Source organism: Dendropsophus ebraccatus, chromosome 1, assembly GCF_027789765.1.
Source record: "Dendropsophus ebraccatus isolate aDenEbr1 chromosome 1, aDenEbr1.pat, whole genome shotgun sequence".
NCBI classification, from domain to species: domain Eukaryota; kingdom Metazoa; phylum Chordata; class Amphibia; order Anura; family Hylidae; genus Dendropsophus; species Dendropsophus ebraccatus.
Window position 1 is genome coordinate 117,090,984 of NC_091454.1, and position 19,909 is coordinate 117,110,892.

At 41.6% G+C, this 19,909-nt stretch overlaps 1 protein-coding gene across 2 annotated transcripts in view; it reads right to left on the reverse strand.

The window, feature by feature from the left end:
• The window catches only part of SLC2A13 (solute carrier family 2 member 13), a 163,907-nt gene that overhangs the window by 9,430 nt on the left and 134,568 nt on the right, over positions 1 to 19,909 (reverse strand). For both annotated transcript variants that reach the window (XM_069977256.1, XM_069977253.1), the window contains exons 5-9: positions 15,567 to 15,730; positions 9,694 to 9,814; positions 9,223 to 9,348; positions 8,867 to 8,985; positions 3,210 to 3,362 (exon numbers count right to left, since the gene is read on the reverse strand). In XM_069977256.1, the coding sequence (XP_069833357.1) occupies positions 3,210 to 3,362; positions 8,867 to 8,985; positions 9,223 to 9,348; positions 9,694 to 9,814; positions 15,567 to 15,730 (683 nt within the window). The remainder of the gene's footprint in view (positions 1 to 3,209; positions 3,363 to 8,866; positions 8,986 to 9,222; positions 9,349 to 9,693; positions 9,815 to 15,566; positions 15,731 to 19,909) is intronic.

Consider the following 19,909-nt stretch of genomic DNA (forward strand, 5'->3'; position numbering starts at 1 on the left):
ATTTGAAAACTAATTTGCACCTGATTTAAAGGGAGGTGGGAGAAGGGAGTGGTAAGGGGGAACCAGAGTGCAACAAATGCTGGGTCATAACTCCTCTTTGACTCTTCATTACAGTAGGAGATGTGAGATTGTGCATAATCCACTCCACGGACAAAGTACCGAAAGTACCATGCTCACGAGGGGACAAACAACTACAGCACACAGTCAGCACCTTGGGTAGAACATGGGTGCTGATAAACTCCCTTTAAAAAAAAGACCTTGTGTCCCCTTCCCCCACCTATCTTCCGCACTTTGTCCCACACTTCTATAAAACTTCTTACGTGCGAAGCTGCCACCTCTCCGCAAAGTTTAATCCCACCAAACATCCAAGAATGTACTGAATTACATGGCCTTGGCATATCTCTCAGGACATGCTTGAAATTCACACACATGTACTTTGCTGATATCATCCTCATCTCTACCGACAAAATTGCTCTCTAAAATATACTCAGCCATGATCTTACCTCCTACCTCCTGTCCTTTTATAAACCCGCTTATATCATTGCATGGGAAAGGGAGTTAAATGTTGCTTTTACTCCAGCATAGTTGTCTATTTTGTCTTCTTACTCTCATGATTTTTCCAAGTTTGTGAAAATGCAGGAAAATTTCTACAAACTGTACACCAGGCGGTACAAAAAGCTGGGTTAAAGCTCACAAGACTTATGCTGGGGCTGCCACCAAGCCTCAGGTACTTTCACTTACCTGCGGTGGGACTGCCACCTTATTCTGCCATTTTGGACAGCCCTTAGTGCAATTATTGAGAAAGTGGCAGGTTTGAAGTTGATTCTGTCCCCAAAATGTATTCTTCTTTGGCTTCCCACTGCGCAGTTTAGCCCCAGTTCCAAAAACCTAGTCACACATTTATTAACTGCTGCCAAATTTGGGAACCATGGCTTAAATATTGTAAACTCACTTGGTGTGGGTTCCCACGTACTGTATCTGCAGCGGATTTCACACGGGGCAGCGCACTGATTGGCTGAGCGCCAGGAGCCCCCGAAGCAAGCCGGAGTGCGGAGTAATGTATGCACTGGGCCGTGGGGGGTTTAAGGGGGCTGACTTTTACATACTTGCAGTGGGGTGACAATTGAAGTGACAGTGAAGGGATTTCGCTGCAAACTCTTAGGGCCCTATTCCACCGGACGATTATCGTTTGCATAATCGTTAACGATTAACGATCTCAAACGACCGCTATTGCGAAAGACCTGAAAACATTCACTCATTTCCATGGAACGATAACCGTTACTTATGATCGTAATTGCGATTGTTTTTTCTTCGCTATTTATTCGCTATTGTGTTCGTATCTATTGCGAACGACCAAACAATGTCTTATTCAATGCGAACGTTTTGCGAACGAGCAACGATAAAAATAGGTCCAGGTCTTATAAAGCGATTAACGATTTCTCGTTCGGTCGTTAATTGCATTTCAACCGATTCGAACGATTTAACGATAATTTGAATGATAATCGTCCGGTGGAATAGGGCCCCTAACCTTGGGCAGTTCCCTTCATTATATATAATCGCAGTATCAAGGATATTGCTAGATTACTGTAAGCTCTCATCTTTGGTCTTGTTCTTCCCCTGAGATCCCCTCCCCACCTCAACCTGTTCCCCTTACTACATCCACCACCCATTCACTTGTCTTCTCAGTGATTGGTACATCAACGTATTTACACTTGGAAATGTATGTTCTGCTTTTGTATGCTCTGTCTTGGATACAAAATTGTAACTGGGAAAAAGTGTACAAAATATACACACTATCTCTATGTTTGTTGTTATTGTCAAACAAAAAATATATATTTACTCGGAAAACAATATTTTTGTGTTCACTAGTTGTGTAATACAAAATAGCCCACCTGTCTAAGGCTATGTTCCCACTGTAAAATAAAATAAAAATATTGCCGTAATTTTGAGGCTAAAATACAGACATTTTTAATAACGCGCTCCATTGTTAGGACCGTAGTTCAATATTTTTTTTTTACTGTGTGAGAACATAGCCTAAAAGTAATAGGTTTAAGAAAAATATATAGACTTTAACAAGTGTGTTAAATATATAAATAATAAAATTCCTAAACACTTCTGGTATTAAAAGGTTAAACAATCCAATGTATCGTTAATGGTAAGTTAAAGAGAACCAATCACGGCCGAAAATCAAAAAATTTTTTTTTCCTTATTGGATGTATATTGTAACTTTAAGAATATTTGTAAATATAATCAATCATTTTTATTGCCGCGTTTTCTAATTACAGACGTTTTACTTTCCTGCCTCGCGCCGGCTCTTTTCAAAAGAGCCGGCTCGAGACAGGAAGCTCCCGTCATGCATAGAGGCAGCAAGTCCGGCGCCGCCATCTTGATTACGTCACTTGCGTTCCAGCGGTGGAACGCAAGTACTGTAATCAAGATGGCGGCGCCGGACTTGCTGCACCAAACAAGAGGATTAGGTAAAGTATAAGAAACATACTGCAAAAGCACTCTATTTATGAAGATACAGACTGCCTTTGCAGTCTGTATCTTATACTTTACCTGATCCTCTTGTTCAGTGCTGGAAGGCCGGGCGCCGCCATCTTGAATACGTCACTTGCGTTCCAGCGGTGGAACGCAAGCGACGTATTCAAGATGGCGGCGCCGGCCTTGCTGCAGGGATCAAGAGGACCAGGTAAAGTATAAGATACAGACTGCAAAGGCAGTCTGTATCTTCATAAATACACAAAATGAAGATACAGACTGCCTTTGCAGTCTGTATCTTATACTTTACCTGATTCTCTTGTTCGGTGCACGAAGGCCGGGCGCCGCCATCTTTAATACGTCACTTGCGTTCCAGCGGTGAAACGCAAAGTGACGTAATCAAGATGGCGGCGCCCGGCCTTCGTTCATCAAACAAGAGAATTGGGTAAAGGGATAAGATACAGACTGCAAAGGCAGTCTGTATCTTCATAGATAGACATAGGGAGAGGTTACCTTTGATAATAGGGACAGTGATTTTTTGGTGATTGGTTCTCTTTAAGTAAATGTTTAGATTATTACAGAATGATAAAGTCTTGCAGTTTTCATATTGGCTGCAGATGATTCACTAGGTGCATATCTTGGCACAGTAATGAATGGCTCCTCATGAAAAACTAGGGCACATATGTCCTCTAAATGTGCATATGCTTCCAAAATGATGCAGTGCTTACCGTAATACGTAAGATACTCTGCTGTGTGTAAAAATGTGAGGGAGATCACTACATTAAAAATCCAGTTAACTCCAGAGGAACATGCATTTCCTGTGCTTCTTGCCCACAGTGGGTATATTTCAGAATTGACGGTCCATGGCATTGGTCCCATACCTATAAATAACAGCAATTAGAGGAAGGAAATTAAAAATCAAACACACAAAACAAGTAGATTATTACACTTCTTTGTTAACAGATAAAGTGTTTGTGTAGTGTGGTGGAGAAGGCTGCCTTACCTAAACTAAAAAATTATATTTGTAAAAATAGATAAAAAAATTATAATTTACTAGAAAAGATCATAAACACTATACATGCAGACCTTCACTTTGGGGTAAAATATGTTGCTCAGCTTAAAGAAAATGTATGAATGTAACTATTTTTTCAACCATTTAGAAAACTTTATTATATCAAATGATACAAAATACAAAAGCTCTGTTGCATTTTAAGCATGATATGAAGCATATTATAGGGTTTTCTGTATCAATTTAAAGTATAATGAAATTTAGATACTCTAGTCACTAAGGTGGAGGTAGAAGAGCTTATAATTTACCATATTTTTCGCTTTATAATGCACTTTTTTAGCAAAAAAAAAATTTTGCTAAAAGTGCCTGTGTCAGCAGACGAAGGCACTTGTCAGACCGCCCTGACTGCTTTCCTTTTGGTAAGGCAAATTACTGATTCAGTACTGTGCCCAGCCTCGGACTGGGCCACCGGGGAATCCCCTGGTGGGCCCTACCCCCTCCTCCCTCTTGCTGGGCCCTGCCCCTGAGCCAAAGAGGGGCCTCCCGTTTAGATGCTGCCTAGTATCAGGAGCTCAAGGGGCCCTCTGCTGGCTCCCACACTGCTGGAGTAAGTAAAGAACAGCATCAGGACCCGTTCTTTCTGTAATCATTGGCCCTCCCCTCCCCCTGCTCACCTGACTCCCTTACATCACCTCTGGGCATCAGCACTGCTCTCTTCCTGCCTGTCACAAGATGCGAGCAGCAGTAGCAGCAGGGCCCCCTCCATCCCCCTCCCCTCTGCAATCATGTGACTGTCTCCTCTTGCTATGTGTGCAGTCGGTGCACAGGAGAAGGGGGAGAGGCTGCAAGCTGTGGGGTCTGGCTGGGAGAAGAGGAAGTGAAGATGGAGATGAGAAGACTGAAGCTTCCTGCCCTGCTGACCATGTGAGTGTGTGTGTGTGTGTGTGTGTGTGTATATATATTTGTCCATCTTTATTGTCTGTACATCTATGTCATGTGTGTATGCATGTGAGTGTTATATATGTGTCTATGCAATGTGCTTATGCGTGTGTGCATCTACCATGTATATAGTATATATTATGTAATGTAGTTCTATAGATGTTTTATATATGCTTTTGTATCTGTGTATCTATGTTTGTGTGTCTGTCTGTCATGAGTCTGTTTGTTTGTGTGTGTTAGTATGATTAGATGTATATATGTAAGGTGTGTTATGTCTGCATGTTTGTGTATGTCTGCAGTATGTCTATTTGTGTATATATGTATACAGTGTTTATGTCAGCAGTATGTCTATTTGTGTATATATGTATACAGTGTGTATGTCTGCAGTATGTCTATTTGTGTATATATGTATACAGTATGTATGTGATGAGAAGAAGTTGTGCAGGAGATCCGTGAGGCTTAGGCTCTGATCAGCTGATTGAGGATTCTCACATCAAAGATGACAGGAGTTGTAGTCGATATAATAGTATATAAGACTTTAATCAATGGATGACGCGTTTCATCAGATGAGACCATCAGATCTATTGAGGGTTCCCTTAGAAACACATTATCCATTGATTTAAGTCTTACTGCTACGTCTACTCTACAACTCCTATCATCTTTGATGTGAGAATACTGAATCAGCTGATAAGCGCCTAAGCCTCACGGATCTCCTGCACAACTGCGCCTCCATAGTGCAAACTTCTCAACCATTGTACTGACTCAAAAAATTAGGATATAAGCAGCAGCCACAGTACCAGACACAAGTAGTATAATGCGCCCCTTACGAGCAGCAGTATCAGTGAAAGGTAGGATAATACCCCCTCACCAGACTGCACCCCCTCCGGAGCAGCAGCAGAGGCAGCACTAAAGTAGTAAAAAATCTAGTGACTTTATTTACACCCTCTAGCGCAGGGATAGGGGAACCTTTGGCCCTCCAGCTGTTGCAAAACTACAATTCCTATCATGCCTGGACATGGCTGTCCAGCTTTGGCTGTCCAGGCATGATTGTAGTTTTGCAACAGCTGGAGGGCTGAAGGTTCCCCATCCCTGCTCTAGCGCAATGTTTCGGTTTTAGCCCTGAGAAAGCCTAGAGTAAAGCCAAAATGTCGCACAAGAGGGAGTTAATAAAGTCACAGCATCTTAAAGCAATGTTCACACAACGTATGTTTTGCATAAATCACAGCTGTTGTTGCAATTTGCAACAACGGCCGTGATTTATGCAAAACATACGTTGTATTGAAATGAATAGAATCCCGGCCTGAGGATATACACATATTATATGCTCCGGTCGCATGAAAAACTAACATGTCAGTTTTCTGCGGCCGCTAATCATGGAATAGCAGCCGCACAAGACATGTCAGTTCACACAATGGAGTGTGCAGCTCTGGCCGCATGCTCCATAGTGTGCAGTGGTGAATTCGGATGCGGCCGCACACTGGTGCACCCGCATCCAAATGAGCAGAAATTAAGATCATCCGGCCAGTACTGCAGTACCAGCCGGGATGATCTCCAGTAACACTGGCCATTCTGTACTGCAGTACTGGCGCACGGGACCCGGGGATGAAGACAGCGTGGAGAAGAAGCCTGGACAGGTAATGCAAGCTGCAAGGGCTGCAAGGACATTGGTAACGATGTCCTTGCAGCCCTCGCTCAACGATCATCGGGCCGTGGAATAGGCCCAGTAAACAAGCGGCGATCTAGCAGATCGCCGCACGTTTACATCGTTGATCGGGCCCTCCTCGGCCTGTGAAATAGGACCCTAAGACACCATGCTTACCGCTCCCTTTTCCTCTGGTGCACTCCCGTCTGCTTCTCCTGGTCCCGACTCACTGACAACCTGCTCAGCCATTGATTGTGAATATTTGCAGTCTTTAAAGTGTTAACTGTTATTTGAATGAACTTTTGACATATGAGAGATTTAGCTTGGTCGGGGTCTCTCTGTGATAGTAACAGCCAGGTGAAGCATCACTCCCAGACCTTGTGCGCAGTCCGGCTGATTACAGGTCAAGTCTCCACTGTATTATATGAAGCTTGTTTCCTGTAATTAGCAGAACCCATAAGATATAGTACATTTATTATATGGCCCAGATTGCAACCGGGCTCCTTAGGGTACATTTACACAGAAAGATTATCTGGCTTCAAATCTTTGGTAGATAATCTGTCAAAGCCAGAAATGGATTTCAAAAGAGGAGAAATCTCAGGCTTTCCTTTATGACCTGATCTCTTTTTATAGTCTGTCAGATAATCTTTCTGTGTAAATGGACCCTTATGCTAAGTTTACACGGAGAGATAATTTGCTCGATCGCACGATTAACGATTTCGAAGTAACGATTTTTTTTTATAACGATCAGCGTTTACGATATATCGTACGAAAAAATCGTTTTGCGATCGTTTCGCGATCGCGCGCCCGTTCGAATTCGAACGTTATCGCGAAAATTCTGTCTGACATTTTGTATTGACATTAAAGGGGTACTCTGGTGAAAAATATTTTTTTCAAATTAACTGGTGTGAGGAAGTTATACAAATTTGTATATTACTTCTGATTAAAAATCTCCAGTCTTCCAATACTTACCAGCTTCTGTATGTTCTGCAGGAAGTGGTGTATTCTCTCCAGACTGACACAGTGCTCTCTGCTGCCACCTCTGTCCATGTCAGGAACTGTCTAGGAGAGGTTTTCTATGGGGATTTGCTGCTGCTCTGGACAGTTCCTGACATGGACAGAGGTGGCAGCAGAGAGTGTCAGACTGGAGAGAATACACCACTTCCTGCAGGACATACAGCAGCTGATAAGTACTGGAATGCCCCGTTCCCACTGAGCAAAACTAGCGGAATGCCGTTAGCCTCCCGCTCATAATGGGAGTCTATGGGAGGCGCGCGCTCCTGCCCTGTCCGCTAGTTTTGCTCAGTGGGAACGGGGCCGAAGGCTGAAGATTTTTAATTAGAAGTTATTTACTGATTTGTAACCTCTATAATCAGATTTAAAAAATGGGTCTCCTCTGCTGGAGATTGTAATAGAAAAGCAGACTAGATCATTTTCTCCTTCATCTTCTATTTTTCTAAGGCTGTGTTCACACGTGACATTTTTGATGTGTTTTTACAGCAATATTGTTGGAATTTCATTGAAATTTCTACATAAATGGTGCAGTTTTACCACAACTGCATAAACCAGTAACAACTGTATAAGTGACTGGCAGTGCACTAGCATTGCTGGTCACATACGCAGCTCTATGCAAAGTCGCTGTAGTAACGTGAAAGGTTTGGCGCTAATTATGTCTGTGTATGTAGGGTGGGCCCCAAGAATCAATTTCCCTAGTGGGCCCAAGGTACCCAAGTCCCACACTGACTGTGCCCAACTGCTGGGTAAATGGTACAGCTACTGATAAGGTGCTCTATCCTTTCTCTGATCAGTCAGATTGGTGCCTGTAGGAGAAGGAGGTGACATGCATCATCTTCAGATTCCTGCATGTAGAAGCCTCATAGCAACTTACCAAGAACAGGAGCTGAGGGATCTGCAGGAGCTTCAGTGACATCACATGACTGGGAGACAGGCTCACTATAAATACTCTAAGTAGGGATAATATATATTACATTTCTGTGTCAGTCTGTGTGTGTCAGTCTCATGTATGTAGCAGAGCTGTTTGTGTATGGGGATGTAGCAGAGGTGCGTGTCTGTATATTGGTGTAGTAGCACTGTGTGTGTCTGTGGGTATGTTTATGTAACAGAGCTGGGTGTGTGTACTGTGCATGCAGCAGAGCTATTAATGTGTGATATAATGTACTTTCATGGAGAGTGTTAGAGTGGGCCTGTCATTTCAATAAACTTTGACCCCTTCACTGCAATAACCCCTTCACTGCTTTAGACTACCAGGGAAGTTTATACACAATTTTTTTCCCGTTTTCGGTTGTCTAAAGCAGGGGTGAGTCTTATAGTCAGGTGTATCTTATAAAGTGAAAAATACAGTACGTCAGGGGCCCTGATAAAGCCTTAGGGGATTCTTTTTTATAAGCACACACAAAACACAAAACTAAAAAAAAAATACCTGCTCATAATTTAAAGGGGTTATCTGACCACAAAAATCTGTACAATGTGGTTGAAACGTAAAATAAATACACTTACAACAGTCACATGGCCTCAGCAGAACCAAATTGTTCCTGAATGCTGTGACATGGCATTACAGCCACAAGTAGAAGGGAGCTCCCTTCCCCCTCCCTGTGGCGGCACATGATTTTGTGGTGTTACTGAAGATGCTAGCTATCAGACTTAGCATAGTATCTAAGCTCGCCCCTTCAGCAACATCACAAAATATCATGGAGAAAAGTTGAATTAAACAACAATGCAAGTTTAAAAGTAGGATCTTTAAAAAAAATGGAACAACTTTTTCAAGTTCCTCTTACCAGGTGCAAAGAAAATTAAGTACAACACTAATCCAATGAGTGCAGTCCATGAATATGGTGTTGGACAGTAATTATACGCCCAATATGTACTGGCTTTAGATTTGGTTTCATTTGTACATCTGAAAAAAAGGTGTAAGAATGAGTTAAAACATATTGTAGCTGCTTTATTATTATTATTATAATAATTATTATATTTTAGGAGTGTCATATGGAGAGAAACCACATCACTTTGGTGCTCACTGCCTGCAGTAAAATTACCCTAGTGCGACTACTGTCTTAACCTAGCTATTTAAATATTCTGAACTTTTACTACAAAGTATCGGAAATGAAGGTTTGCGTAAGGAAAGAGAATTTACCTGCCCCATGCTGACTGTTCTGTGGATTTTGGATCCACTGGAATGCAAGACGAATCAAAAATATTTGAACCATTTATTTTGTAGCAAAACCCACAGTTGGGATCTAGCATACATCCATTGCAAAAGCTGCAAAAAGAAAGAGTTTATATATCATATTGCAGTATCATATTGCAGACAGATAATTTGTGATGGCATCTGCTACACTAAGCAATGTCCAAACAAGTCTTTCACATACTCTAAAGACTATGGTCACAAAATGGTGTGAAATGTCCATAGCAACGAGTCACAAATCAGCTTTCAGCACTGGTAAAGTGAAAGCCAAGTTGTTGCTTGCTGTGGGCAGTTTACACCAATTTCTATTTTACACCCTTTGATATTTTGGGGCCATAGTTTGGGGTCATAAACACACTTGGACAATCTGCATATTTTTATTCAAAAGAAGTGAGACCGATACGTATGCATCACACTCACCTGTATTTTGAGCAAGTAGAATTTTGACTGGAAGGATCTGTTGGTCTGAACGTAACTGGAGGTGAGACTTGAGCAGATAATAAAAATCCCAAACCAAGTACAACTAAGGCCAATGTTGTACCTATGATGAAAATGGAAGTTGCACATCAGACTTGGGATGGAATTATTTACATCAGCACTGATTAAGTGACACTCACTTTACATGCCTTACATACTCTCCATACGTAGGCCATACACAGGCAGCATTTATTATGTTTGCGTGTACTTTCTTCATGAGTGCAACAGTTAAAGTGTCCCTGTCGTTATAAATTTCAAAATCTAAATCAGCAGTAGATGTGATATAAATCAAGTTTGCCATTTAAATTCATTTTTTTTTTAGTTATCATGGAGAACACAGCACTTCCTTTTTTTCTGACAGTTTTTTTCTCAAAAAACAGGAAACAGTCAGAAAACAGGAAGTCCTGTGTGTCTCAGGCCATCTGAGCGCTCACAGAGAGAAGGCAGTCATGGGATTGATGCACACATTGAGCTGTGACTCTCTGTACTGCCTGGAATTCCTGTGTTTAGTCTGTTTTTTTTTATACCAACACAAGTCAGAAAATCTGCCTTCAGGAGACTGGACCTGGATTTCTGGTAAGTACAGCTTTGTTTTACAGCATGAGAACAACAACAAAAAATGAATTTATAGGGCAAACTTGCTTTATGTCACATCTACTGTTGATTTAGATTTTGAAAGTTATAACGACAGTGACAGTTTAGGAAATAGACACCATGGGGGAGATTTATGAAAGAGTGTAAATATACACCTGGTGTAAACTGCCCACAGCAACCAATCACAGCTCAGCTTTCAGCTCTGGTAAAATATAAGAGGAGCTGTGATTGGTTGCTGTGCGCAGTTTACATCAGGTGTATATTTACTGTACACCATTTCATAAATCTCCCCCCTTATGTTTTACTAACTATGGCTCACCAGCTTTTGTAGAACTACAACTGCTATCATACCTAGTCAGGGCATTTTGTTAGTGGCCACTGAGTCTAAAACGCAAAAGATGTACAAATCTTTCCAATATCCAATATTTTCTCTGTAACACATGTAACTTTGGCTAATGGTGCGTTTACACAGGCAGATTTATCTGACCAATTTTGGAAGCCAAAGTCAGGAATGGACTTGAAAAGACAAGGAATCTCAGTCTTTCCTTTATGACCTGCACCCTGTTTATAGTCTGTTCCTGGCTTTGGCTTCAAAAATCTGTCAGATAAATCTCTCTGTGTAAACGCACCATTACATATATAAATTCTGTGGCTGCCAATGGCATAACCTTTTACAATATTGGCATAACATGCTACTCTCATTGAGCTGTGAATTAGCCACTGTCTTGAGACACTGGTCCAGTGTGCTTCTATGGTGGGTAAGTGGCAATGCATACAGTACTGTGAGCATTGCCTGCCACCTCTGTTAGTGTGCAGCAATGTATACCGTACAGTATACATCATTGCTCACCTCACATTCAGGTTGTGTGCAGCCATGCTCAAGACTGTGGGTGCTATATCTGCCCTGATGCAAAGTACTGATCCAAATCTTTATTTCTAGGAGAGGTAGAAAAGTTCCTTATTATAACTGTCCACAAAGACTGTGTTCAGTTTGAAACAAAAGGCAAAATCACACTAACCTGCAAATAATTAGAAATTAGACTTGCTTATTACCATCTTGCCTGTGCTTGTACAACTTTATTTAGCCAAGTGGCTTTCATGCTTCATAAGGCCAGTTTTATTCCCTGTTCCTTGCTCACAATTGAAAAAAAACTACTGTACAAAGCAGTCTAAATGGTACAAGACTATCTGCAAAGAATATGGCACTGTATGTCGACAATCCATAATCCTTCTTGGAAAGGTTCTATGGACAAAGGAAAACCAAACTAGAGCTCTTGGTAATGCATGCTATATGCGCATAGTGTTATGTTGATGACAATGGCATGAAGCCTATAAAGAAAGGTGCACCATCCTTTCTATAGAGAAACATGTTGTGAGGTTGCTTTGCTGCATCAGGGACTAACAGCTTTGAACATGTTACATGAAGAATATATATGGAGGATTATCATAGCATTTCAAAGCAAAAATTGCTTCCAAGTGCAGGAATAGAACTCAATGGATCCCACATCAAGTTAATGGCACAAAGCAAACATCCACTGTTAAGAGAGTAACTGTTTTAAACTGGTCAGCAACTGGTCAGCAAGTCCTGATCTCAACCAAACTGTACATCTTTGGAGAGCACTGAAATCTACTTGTGGGAATAGGGACCCTGCTAACATTCAGAATTGGAGTAGAAGACTGAAGGACAACAATGACAGCAGGCAGATTCAAGACGCTCCAAAAAAACAATTGGCAGCTGTCATTGTTGCCAAATATTGTGGGACCAAATAAAAAAGGGGAACTCCAGATAAGGAAAACTTATTTTCTACTAAAAGTTATATAGATGTGTCTATACAATGTGTTACCATATCTGTACGGTTCTGCCACACTGGTAGCTGTTTGAAATCCAGGAAGTGAAGAAAAATTGCCTCTGTGCCAATTCACATTGTCTCTTTGTCCCACTGCTCTCCCCACTTAGGAGACAAATATTCCATGCCTCTGTCTCTCATTATGTGTGTTTGCTAGGCACAGGTTCATGATGCAGACAGGGGGCAGGGTGTGATGTCACAGGAAGCTTGGCTGGATCCCCCAATCCCCTGAGTGACTCACCATCTCTGATCGGCCAGAAGCAGCTGCACTAATTTCACTGATTTTCACAATACAGCGTGCTGTGTGGTGTTACAGGTAGAGAATACAGCATCCTGTGTGGTGTCACAGGTAGAGAATACAGCGTGCTGTGTGGTGTTACAGGTAGAGAATACAGCATCCTGTGTGGTGTCACAGGTAGAGAATACAGCGTGCTGTGTGGTGTTACAGGTAGAGAATACAGTGTGCTGTGTGGTATTACAGGTAGAGAATACAGTGTGCTGTGTGGTGTTACAGGTACAGAATACAGTGTGCTGTGTGGTGTTACAGGTAGAGAATACAGTGCTGTGTGGTGTTAAAGGTAGAGAATACAGCGTGCTGTGTGGTGTTACAGGTAGAGAATACAGCGTGCTGTGTGGTGTTACAGGTAGAGAATGCAGTGTGCTGTGTGGTGTTACAGGTAGAGAATACAGCGTGCTGTGTGGTGTTACAGGTAGAGAATGCAGTGTGCTGTGTGGTGTCACAGGTAGAGAATACAGCATGCTGTGTGGTGTTACAGGTAGAGAATACAGTGTGCGGTGTGGTGTTACAGGTAGAGAATACAGAGTGCTGTGTGGTGTTACAGGTAGAGAATACAGCATGCTGTGTGGTGTTACAGGTAGAGAATACAGCGTGCTATGTGGCGTTACAGGTAGAGAATACACTGTGCTATGTGGCGTTACAGGTAGAATATACAGTGTGGTGTTACAGGTAGAGAATACAGCGTGCTGTGTGGTGTTACAGGTAGAATATACAGTGTGCTGTGTGGTGTTACAGGTAGAGAATACAGCGTGCTGTGTGGTGTTACAGGTAGAATATACAGTGTGCTGTGTGGTGTTACAGGTAGAGAATACAGCGTGCTATGTGGCGTTAAAGGTAGAGAATACAGCGTGCTGTGTGGTGTTACAGGTAGAGAATACAGCGTGCTGTGTGGTGTTACAGGTAGAGAATGCAGTGTGCTGTGTGGTGTTACAGGTAGAGAATACAGCGTGCTGTGTGGTGTTACAGGTAGAGAATGCAGTGTGCTGTGTGGTGTCACAGGTAGAGAATACAGCATGCTGTGTGGTGTTACAGGTAGAGAATACAGTGTGCGGTGTGGTGTTACAGGTAGAGAATACAGAGTGCTGTGTGGTGTTACAGGTAGAGAATACAGCATGCTGTGTGGTGTTACAGGTAGAGAATACAGCGTGCTATGTGGCGTTACAGGTAGAGAATACAGTGTGCTATGTGGCGTTACAGGTAGAATATACAGTGTGGTGTTACAGGTAGAGAATACAGCGTGCTGTGTGGTGTTACAGGTAGAATATACAGTGTGCTGTGTGGTGTTACAGGTAGAGAATACAGCGTGCTGTGTGGTGTTACAGGTAGAATATACAGTGTGCTGTGTGGTGTTACAGGTAGAGAATACAGGGTGCTGTGTGGTGTTACAGGTAGAGAATACAGCGTGCTGTGTGGTGTTACAGGTAGAGAATACAGCGCGCTGTGGGGTGTTACAGGTAGAGAATACAGCGTGCTATGTGGCGTTACAGGTAGAGAATACAGTGTGCTGTGTGGTGTTACAGGTAGAGAATACAGCATGCTGTGTGGTGTTACAGGTAGAGAATACAGTGTGCTGTGTGGTGTTACAGGTAGTAACTGCATGCTGTGTGGCGTTACAGGTAGAGAATACAGCGTGCTGTGTGGTGTTACAGGTAGAGAATACAGTGTGCTGTGTGGTGTTACAGGTAGAGAATACAGTGTGCTGTGTGGTGTTACAGGTAAAGAATACAATGTGCTGTGTGGTGTTACAGGTAGAGAATACAGCGTGCTGTGTGGTGTTACAGGTAGAGAACACAGCACGCTGTGTGGTGTTACAGGTAGAGAATACAGCGTGCTGTGCAGTGTTACAGGTATAGTATACATCGTGCTGTGTGGTGTTACTGGTAGAGAATACAGTGTGCTGTGTGGTGTTACAGGTAGAGAATACAGCGTGCTGTGCGGTGTTACAGGTAGAGTATACAGCGTGCTGTGTGGTGTTACTGGTAGAGAATACAGTGTGCTGTGTGGTGTTACAGGTAGAGAACACAGCACGCTGTGTGGTGTTACAGGTAGAGAATACAGCGTGCTGTGCGGTGTTACAGGTAGAGTATACAGCGTGCTGTGTTACAGGTAGAGAATACAGTGTGGTGTTTCAGGTAGAGAATACAGTGTGCTGTGGGTGTGGGACCAGAATGAAATGATAAAGTACTGCAAATAATTCAGTAACACAATGAAACTGCAATGTGTGAACACAGCCTAGATGTTCTGCAACAGATTTGGGTGGGGAATGGGCAGGGTGGAGGACTGTGATGAACAGCTGAGGGAAAGCATTGCATTCTGGGAACTGCTCAACCAGGAATTACAGAAACACAATACAGAGCAACCCCCCCCCCCCCCCCCAAAAAAAAAAAACAAATGGATTTTTGGTAGTTTCAAAACTGAGATAAATAGGTAAGTAATGCTTAATGCTTCTGCAGAACTAACTTTTTTTTTAACCTCTACCTGGAGTTTCCCCTTTACAGAATGGTGCTTTTAATCCAGTCATATACTATATTCATTATTTCTTTGTTTAGAAATGACCATGTATTTTGACAGGTTAACTTTTATGCTGAATGTATTTGGATATGCTAATAAAATATTGTTAAGGATACCCAGTTCATACATACCAGATTTTTTTCTGAAGATATTTACTATTCTATACTATACAATCAAGGAAGCCAATGTTACCCACAACTACACCAGTTGAAGGTTGTTGTCCATGCATCAGCTCCATGTTGCTTAATGTATCTATTTGACAACACACTGAGCAAGCAGCAAGTGGTATACATGTCTTTTAAAGGCCAAAGGTTGGGTGGTAAATTGCAGTAAAGTTGGAAATATATATATATATATATACACACACACACACACACACACACACACACACACACACACATACATACAAGAATGGGATACCATTGGCAAAACAACAAAACAAAAAATAACAACAGATGTTACATAAATATATTTGTCAGATTCTGGGTTTCTAGTCTATTATGGATCATGCAAATAGAAATGCAAAATAATTTTCAAATTGCAATATCCTTAAACTATCCGCATACCTGTAAGACTTCCAAGAGTGAGTTTCCTTCTACCAACTTTTTCCACAAGCCAGACACCAACAAGTGTAAAACTGAAGTTTGTAAAAGCAGTAATAGCAGCAAGCCAAATTGCCAGTCTGTCATCATCCACACCGGACATCTGCAATATTGTTGCACTGTAATACCTGAAATGTATTGAAGAAAGACTTTTTGAAATGATTTGTAACATATGATGTATAAATATATTTATATACATATATGCATACACATATGCACATAAATATATATTTATTTATATATTAAATATACACACACACCTTGATACCCCTTTTGTGTTTGTACTAACAACACCGAAACATCAAAGATGAATTGGTACATGCTGATATGCCCTTACTCTCCATGGTATTATCCTCACAACTAAAATCTGGTTATTACCCCTGTTTGGGGTGTGACAATTGTGACAAGGGATCTTTACACACTCGACCAGTGAACATAATTATAGGAACAGACATGACCTGCAAATAGATTAGGTGGTGTTTGTTTTACAGTGTCCATGTCCCTTTCTACACTAACTTAATGTAGGATAAGGTTAAATAATCACAATGCTACCATTTGTACCAAGAAAATTAAATTACTGGTTGTCAGATATTTTGCGGAAGCTGGACTCATAGTAAAAGATCTGAGATGTATTATAGACTGTGTACTAAAACGTGAAGGAGATAGGGATGAAAAATCAAAATTACCTTACAAAATTATTTGACGTGTAAAGGTGGTATTACACAGAAAGATTATCGTTTGAAAAATCGTTTAATCGTTCGGATTTGACAGATAAACTTTTAGTGTAATAACAGACAACAATTAAACGACTAACGAAAAATCGTTGGTCGTTTAATAGAATTTGGACCTATTTTTATTGTTAATTGTTTTCAAATCGTTCGCATGTAATAAGACGTCGTTCAGTTGTTCGCAGTAGCAGCGAGCGCAGTGGCGATGACAGGATGAATGCAATAACGATAAGTAACTATCATCTCTCCGTGAAATTGGGTGCACGATTTCAGGTTGTTCGCCATAGCAGTCGTTTGAGTTTGTTTATGGTTAATCTTCAAAAAATCGCTTTGTGTAATAGTACCCTAAGAGGCGCAGTCAGGGCACTAAAACACTCTGGCCTTGCCTCTGTGACACTTGAGAGCAATAAATAAGGATGGACCGAACCTGCCGAGGTTCAGGTTCGTATGAACCCGAACGCTCGGCATCAGATTCTCTCTGTCTGGCCGCTCCGTGCAGCAGGTGGATACAGCGGGAGGACCGCCTAGAAAACTGGGATACAGCCTATGGCTATGGCTGTATCCCAGTTTTCCAGGCGGTCCTCCCGCTGTATCCCCCCTCTCCACGGAGGAGGAAGACAGCGGGAATCATTGCCGAGAGTTTGGGTTCGTACGAACCCGAACCTCGGCAGGTTCGGACCATCCCTAGCAATAATAAAAAGCCTTTCTTTTTTGTGATTGCAGCTGCAGACAACTGCAATACATGTACTCATGTAAGTAATTTGGGATGTCCTATTTAGCTGGCTTTTTTTCTTTGTAACTACTTATGATATACATATGTGATGTATATAGGATCTTTATATTGGTTGTCACATGAAGCACATATATTTGTTTTAGTGGCATTTGACCTACCGTGTTTTCCTGAAAATAAGACAGTGTCTTATATTAATTTTTGCTCTGAAAGATGTGCTATGTCTTATTTTCAGGGGATATCTTATTTAACAATGAAGAATTCACAAAATAAAGAACAAAAAAAAATAATTAATATTTATTATATACTGTACAGTAGTTGTCATCACAAACCTCCCCACCCCCTTCCCTTAGCAGCATGGTGGCGGAGGCCGGGGGTAGGGTCCTTACGTGTGGAAGATGCCTTAATTTCAGGATGATGTCTCATTTTAAGCTATCCTGCCTGTAAATCCCCCACTATTCCTTATTTTCGAAACGGGCGTTTCAAAAGCATAGGCTTTCTTCCTCAGATAGTTGTGCATACAAAGTATAGGACAGTGGGGGTTTAAAAGGACTGAGAGGATTGAGAAAGAGCGCCAATCCCGCCCATTAATGTTGCTAGGCAATAATCTAAACAACACAGTAGGTACACAAACACTAATCGATACAGTTGTATACATAAGGTTGATGAAATGAAAAGGCAAAGGGTATATATTACACTGCAGCTATTGGGAGCTAGAGGCAGATCGCTACAGATAAATATAAATAGATAGCAGGAATTCAAAACATGAAAGATCACTCTAGATACATTGTAACAGTGAGGGCCCTCACTGTTACAATGTATCTAGAGTGATCTTACATGTTTTGTACCACCCCGGAGCACCAATCCCTTGCCTCCTCCTCCCCCCCCCCCCCCCCCACATTGAAATTGGTGAATTTTCAATGCATCTCTAGTCCTAAAATATGGTACATACATCACTGTTAGCCTTTCTGCTAATGGTGTTTTCTGTCAAATGCTTACTTAGATTCCTAGTATCTGTCAGAAGGAAGCAATGCTAATTGTAGAGTCCTAATGTCAGAAAGCTTTTATCAGTATTAGAAAAAATGAGGAATGCCTTTGCACTGATTATACAAATCATTGAGGTGACTATTTATTTTCCTATGTTCTGTACCATTTTAGCTAGTCAATAATTCTAGTAACCCAAAAACTGCACTGGAATATGTTTGTGTTTGCAGCATATAAATACGTGTGCACTTGAACATACTGGAGACTTATATAATACGGCGGTTAGTGCAATTTAATCTGTATGGGGTTGGGATGATACCTTTTCTGGGTTTTGAAATGCACTAAATGGTTTTCATCTCATTTTCTGTTTTCCTGAAATCAATTATAGAATAATACACATCTTACGGACAAAACATTACATCCTTCCTATGTCTCCTTCTTCCTTTATGACTACCACTCTACCTAGGCTGTGTGTTCTATTAAAGATCTTAGACTAACATATCCATAATCCAAATCTCTCACTCATATCTCCAAGACGTTACTCATGCTGCACAAATTCTCCCCCGGACAATCAGACTAATTCGAGTTTTAAAACATGCAATCCTGTATACAAAATGACATGGCAGAAGGTTATCCAATGATAAGTACCAATGAAAGTGGTTCTGCCTCTTTTGTGATTTTTTTCATATATGTTTATATCAACTGGAGACAGGAGTTCAGATTCGCTGCACAGACATAATTTTGCTAACATAACATGCTGCATACCTGTAGCCATGATTAGAGGAAGTATGGGAGCTCAGTCCACTGTATCTGAACAAGTGGGGTATCCCTCTATGCCAAATTTATTATGGTTTACACCTGCAGGTTGGGCCTCCTTTAGCTGATACATAGCCTCTACTCTGTGTAATAGATCGTCTCTGTAAAAATAAAGTTTTAAAACTGCCCATAGCATATGCAAACTTTAGGGGTCAAAAACAAGCAGAGGGGTCAAAAACTGGGAAGATTTTTCATTTGGGGGGTCAGCAACAGAAAGTCTCATACAGGGTGCTACTTAACCTAAACGCATTACCGGAAGGCCCAAGCCGTACTATAAATGAGTGCTGATCTTCTATCTCTGCACTTTTTTACAGAGTCTATTACACAGCTTGATAATCCTTTGGCTTTGGCTGCACTAAGAATCACTAGATCATTTATGCTGCCTTAGTATTAATCAGCCGTCAGCTACACATCTATTATCTACGTGAAGTTGTGCGGCAAATGGCAGAGTAATTTCTGAACAGAGTATTACACTGAACGCTTATCGGCCATATCCGGTCGATAATCGCCCCGTGTAATAATAGGCAACGATCAGCCGACATGAACCATGTTGGCTGATCGTTACTGTCGTTTGTCTTTCAACATGTTGAAAGACAAACGACAATGATAGCAGCGATCTGCTGCCACCGCTCTGTGGTATAGAAGTGGCGGCAGCAGACCGCTGCTTTCCTCTATGGGCTGCCTGGACAATCTAACGGGCATCCGGGCAGCCCCCCGCACCTCCCTGCGGCCCCTTCTGCACTCACGAGCACTCGTTTGCTCCTCACAGTCGACCCGTGTAATAGGGGCTTAAGAGACCGGCAATCAGTCGGTTGATCACTGGCCCTATTACATTTACAAGCAGTAGTAGTATGCATATATTGTGTTACTTACCTGTTTTATGTTGGGGGGGGGGCAGAATAAATTACGCATAGGTTGCCATCTACTTTAAGGCTGGCACTGACTGCTAGCAACAATGACATATTATAAAGCATGAGCAATTCGTGCTCAGAAAAATGCCATATACTGCTAAGACATTTTTTTATAAGGGCCATATAATAGTTTCAAAA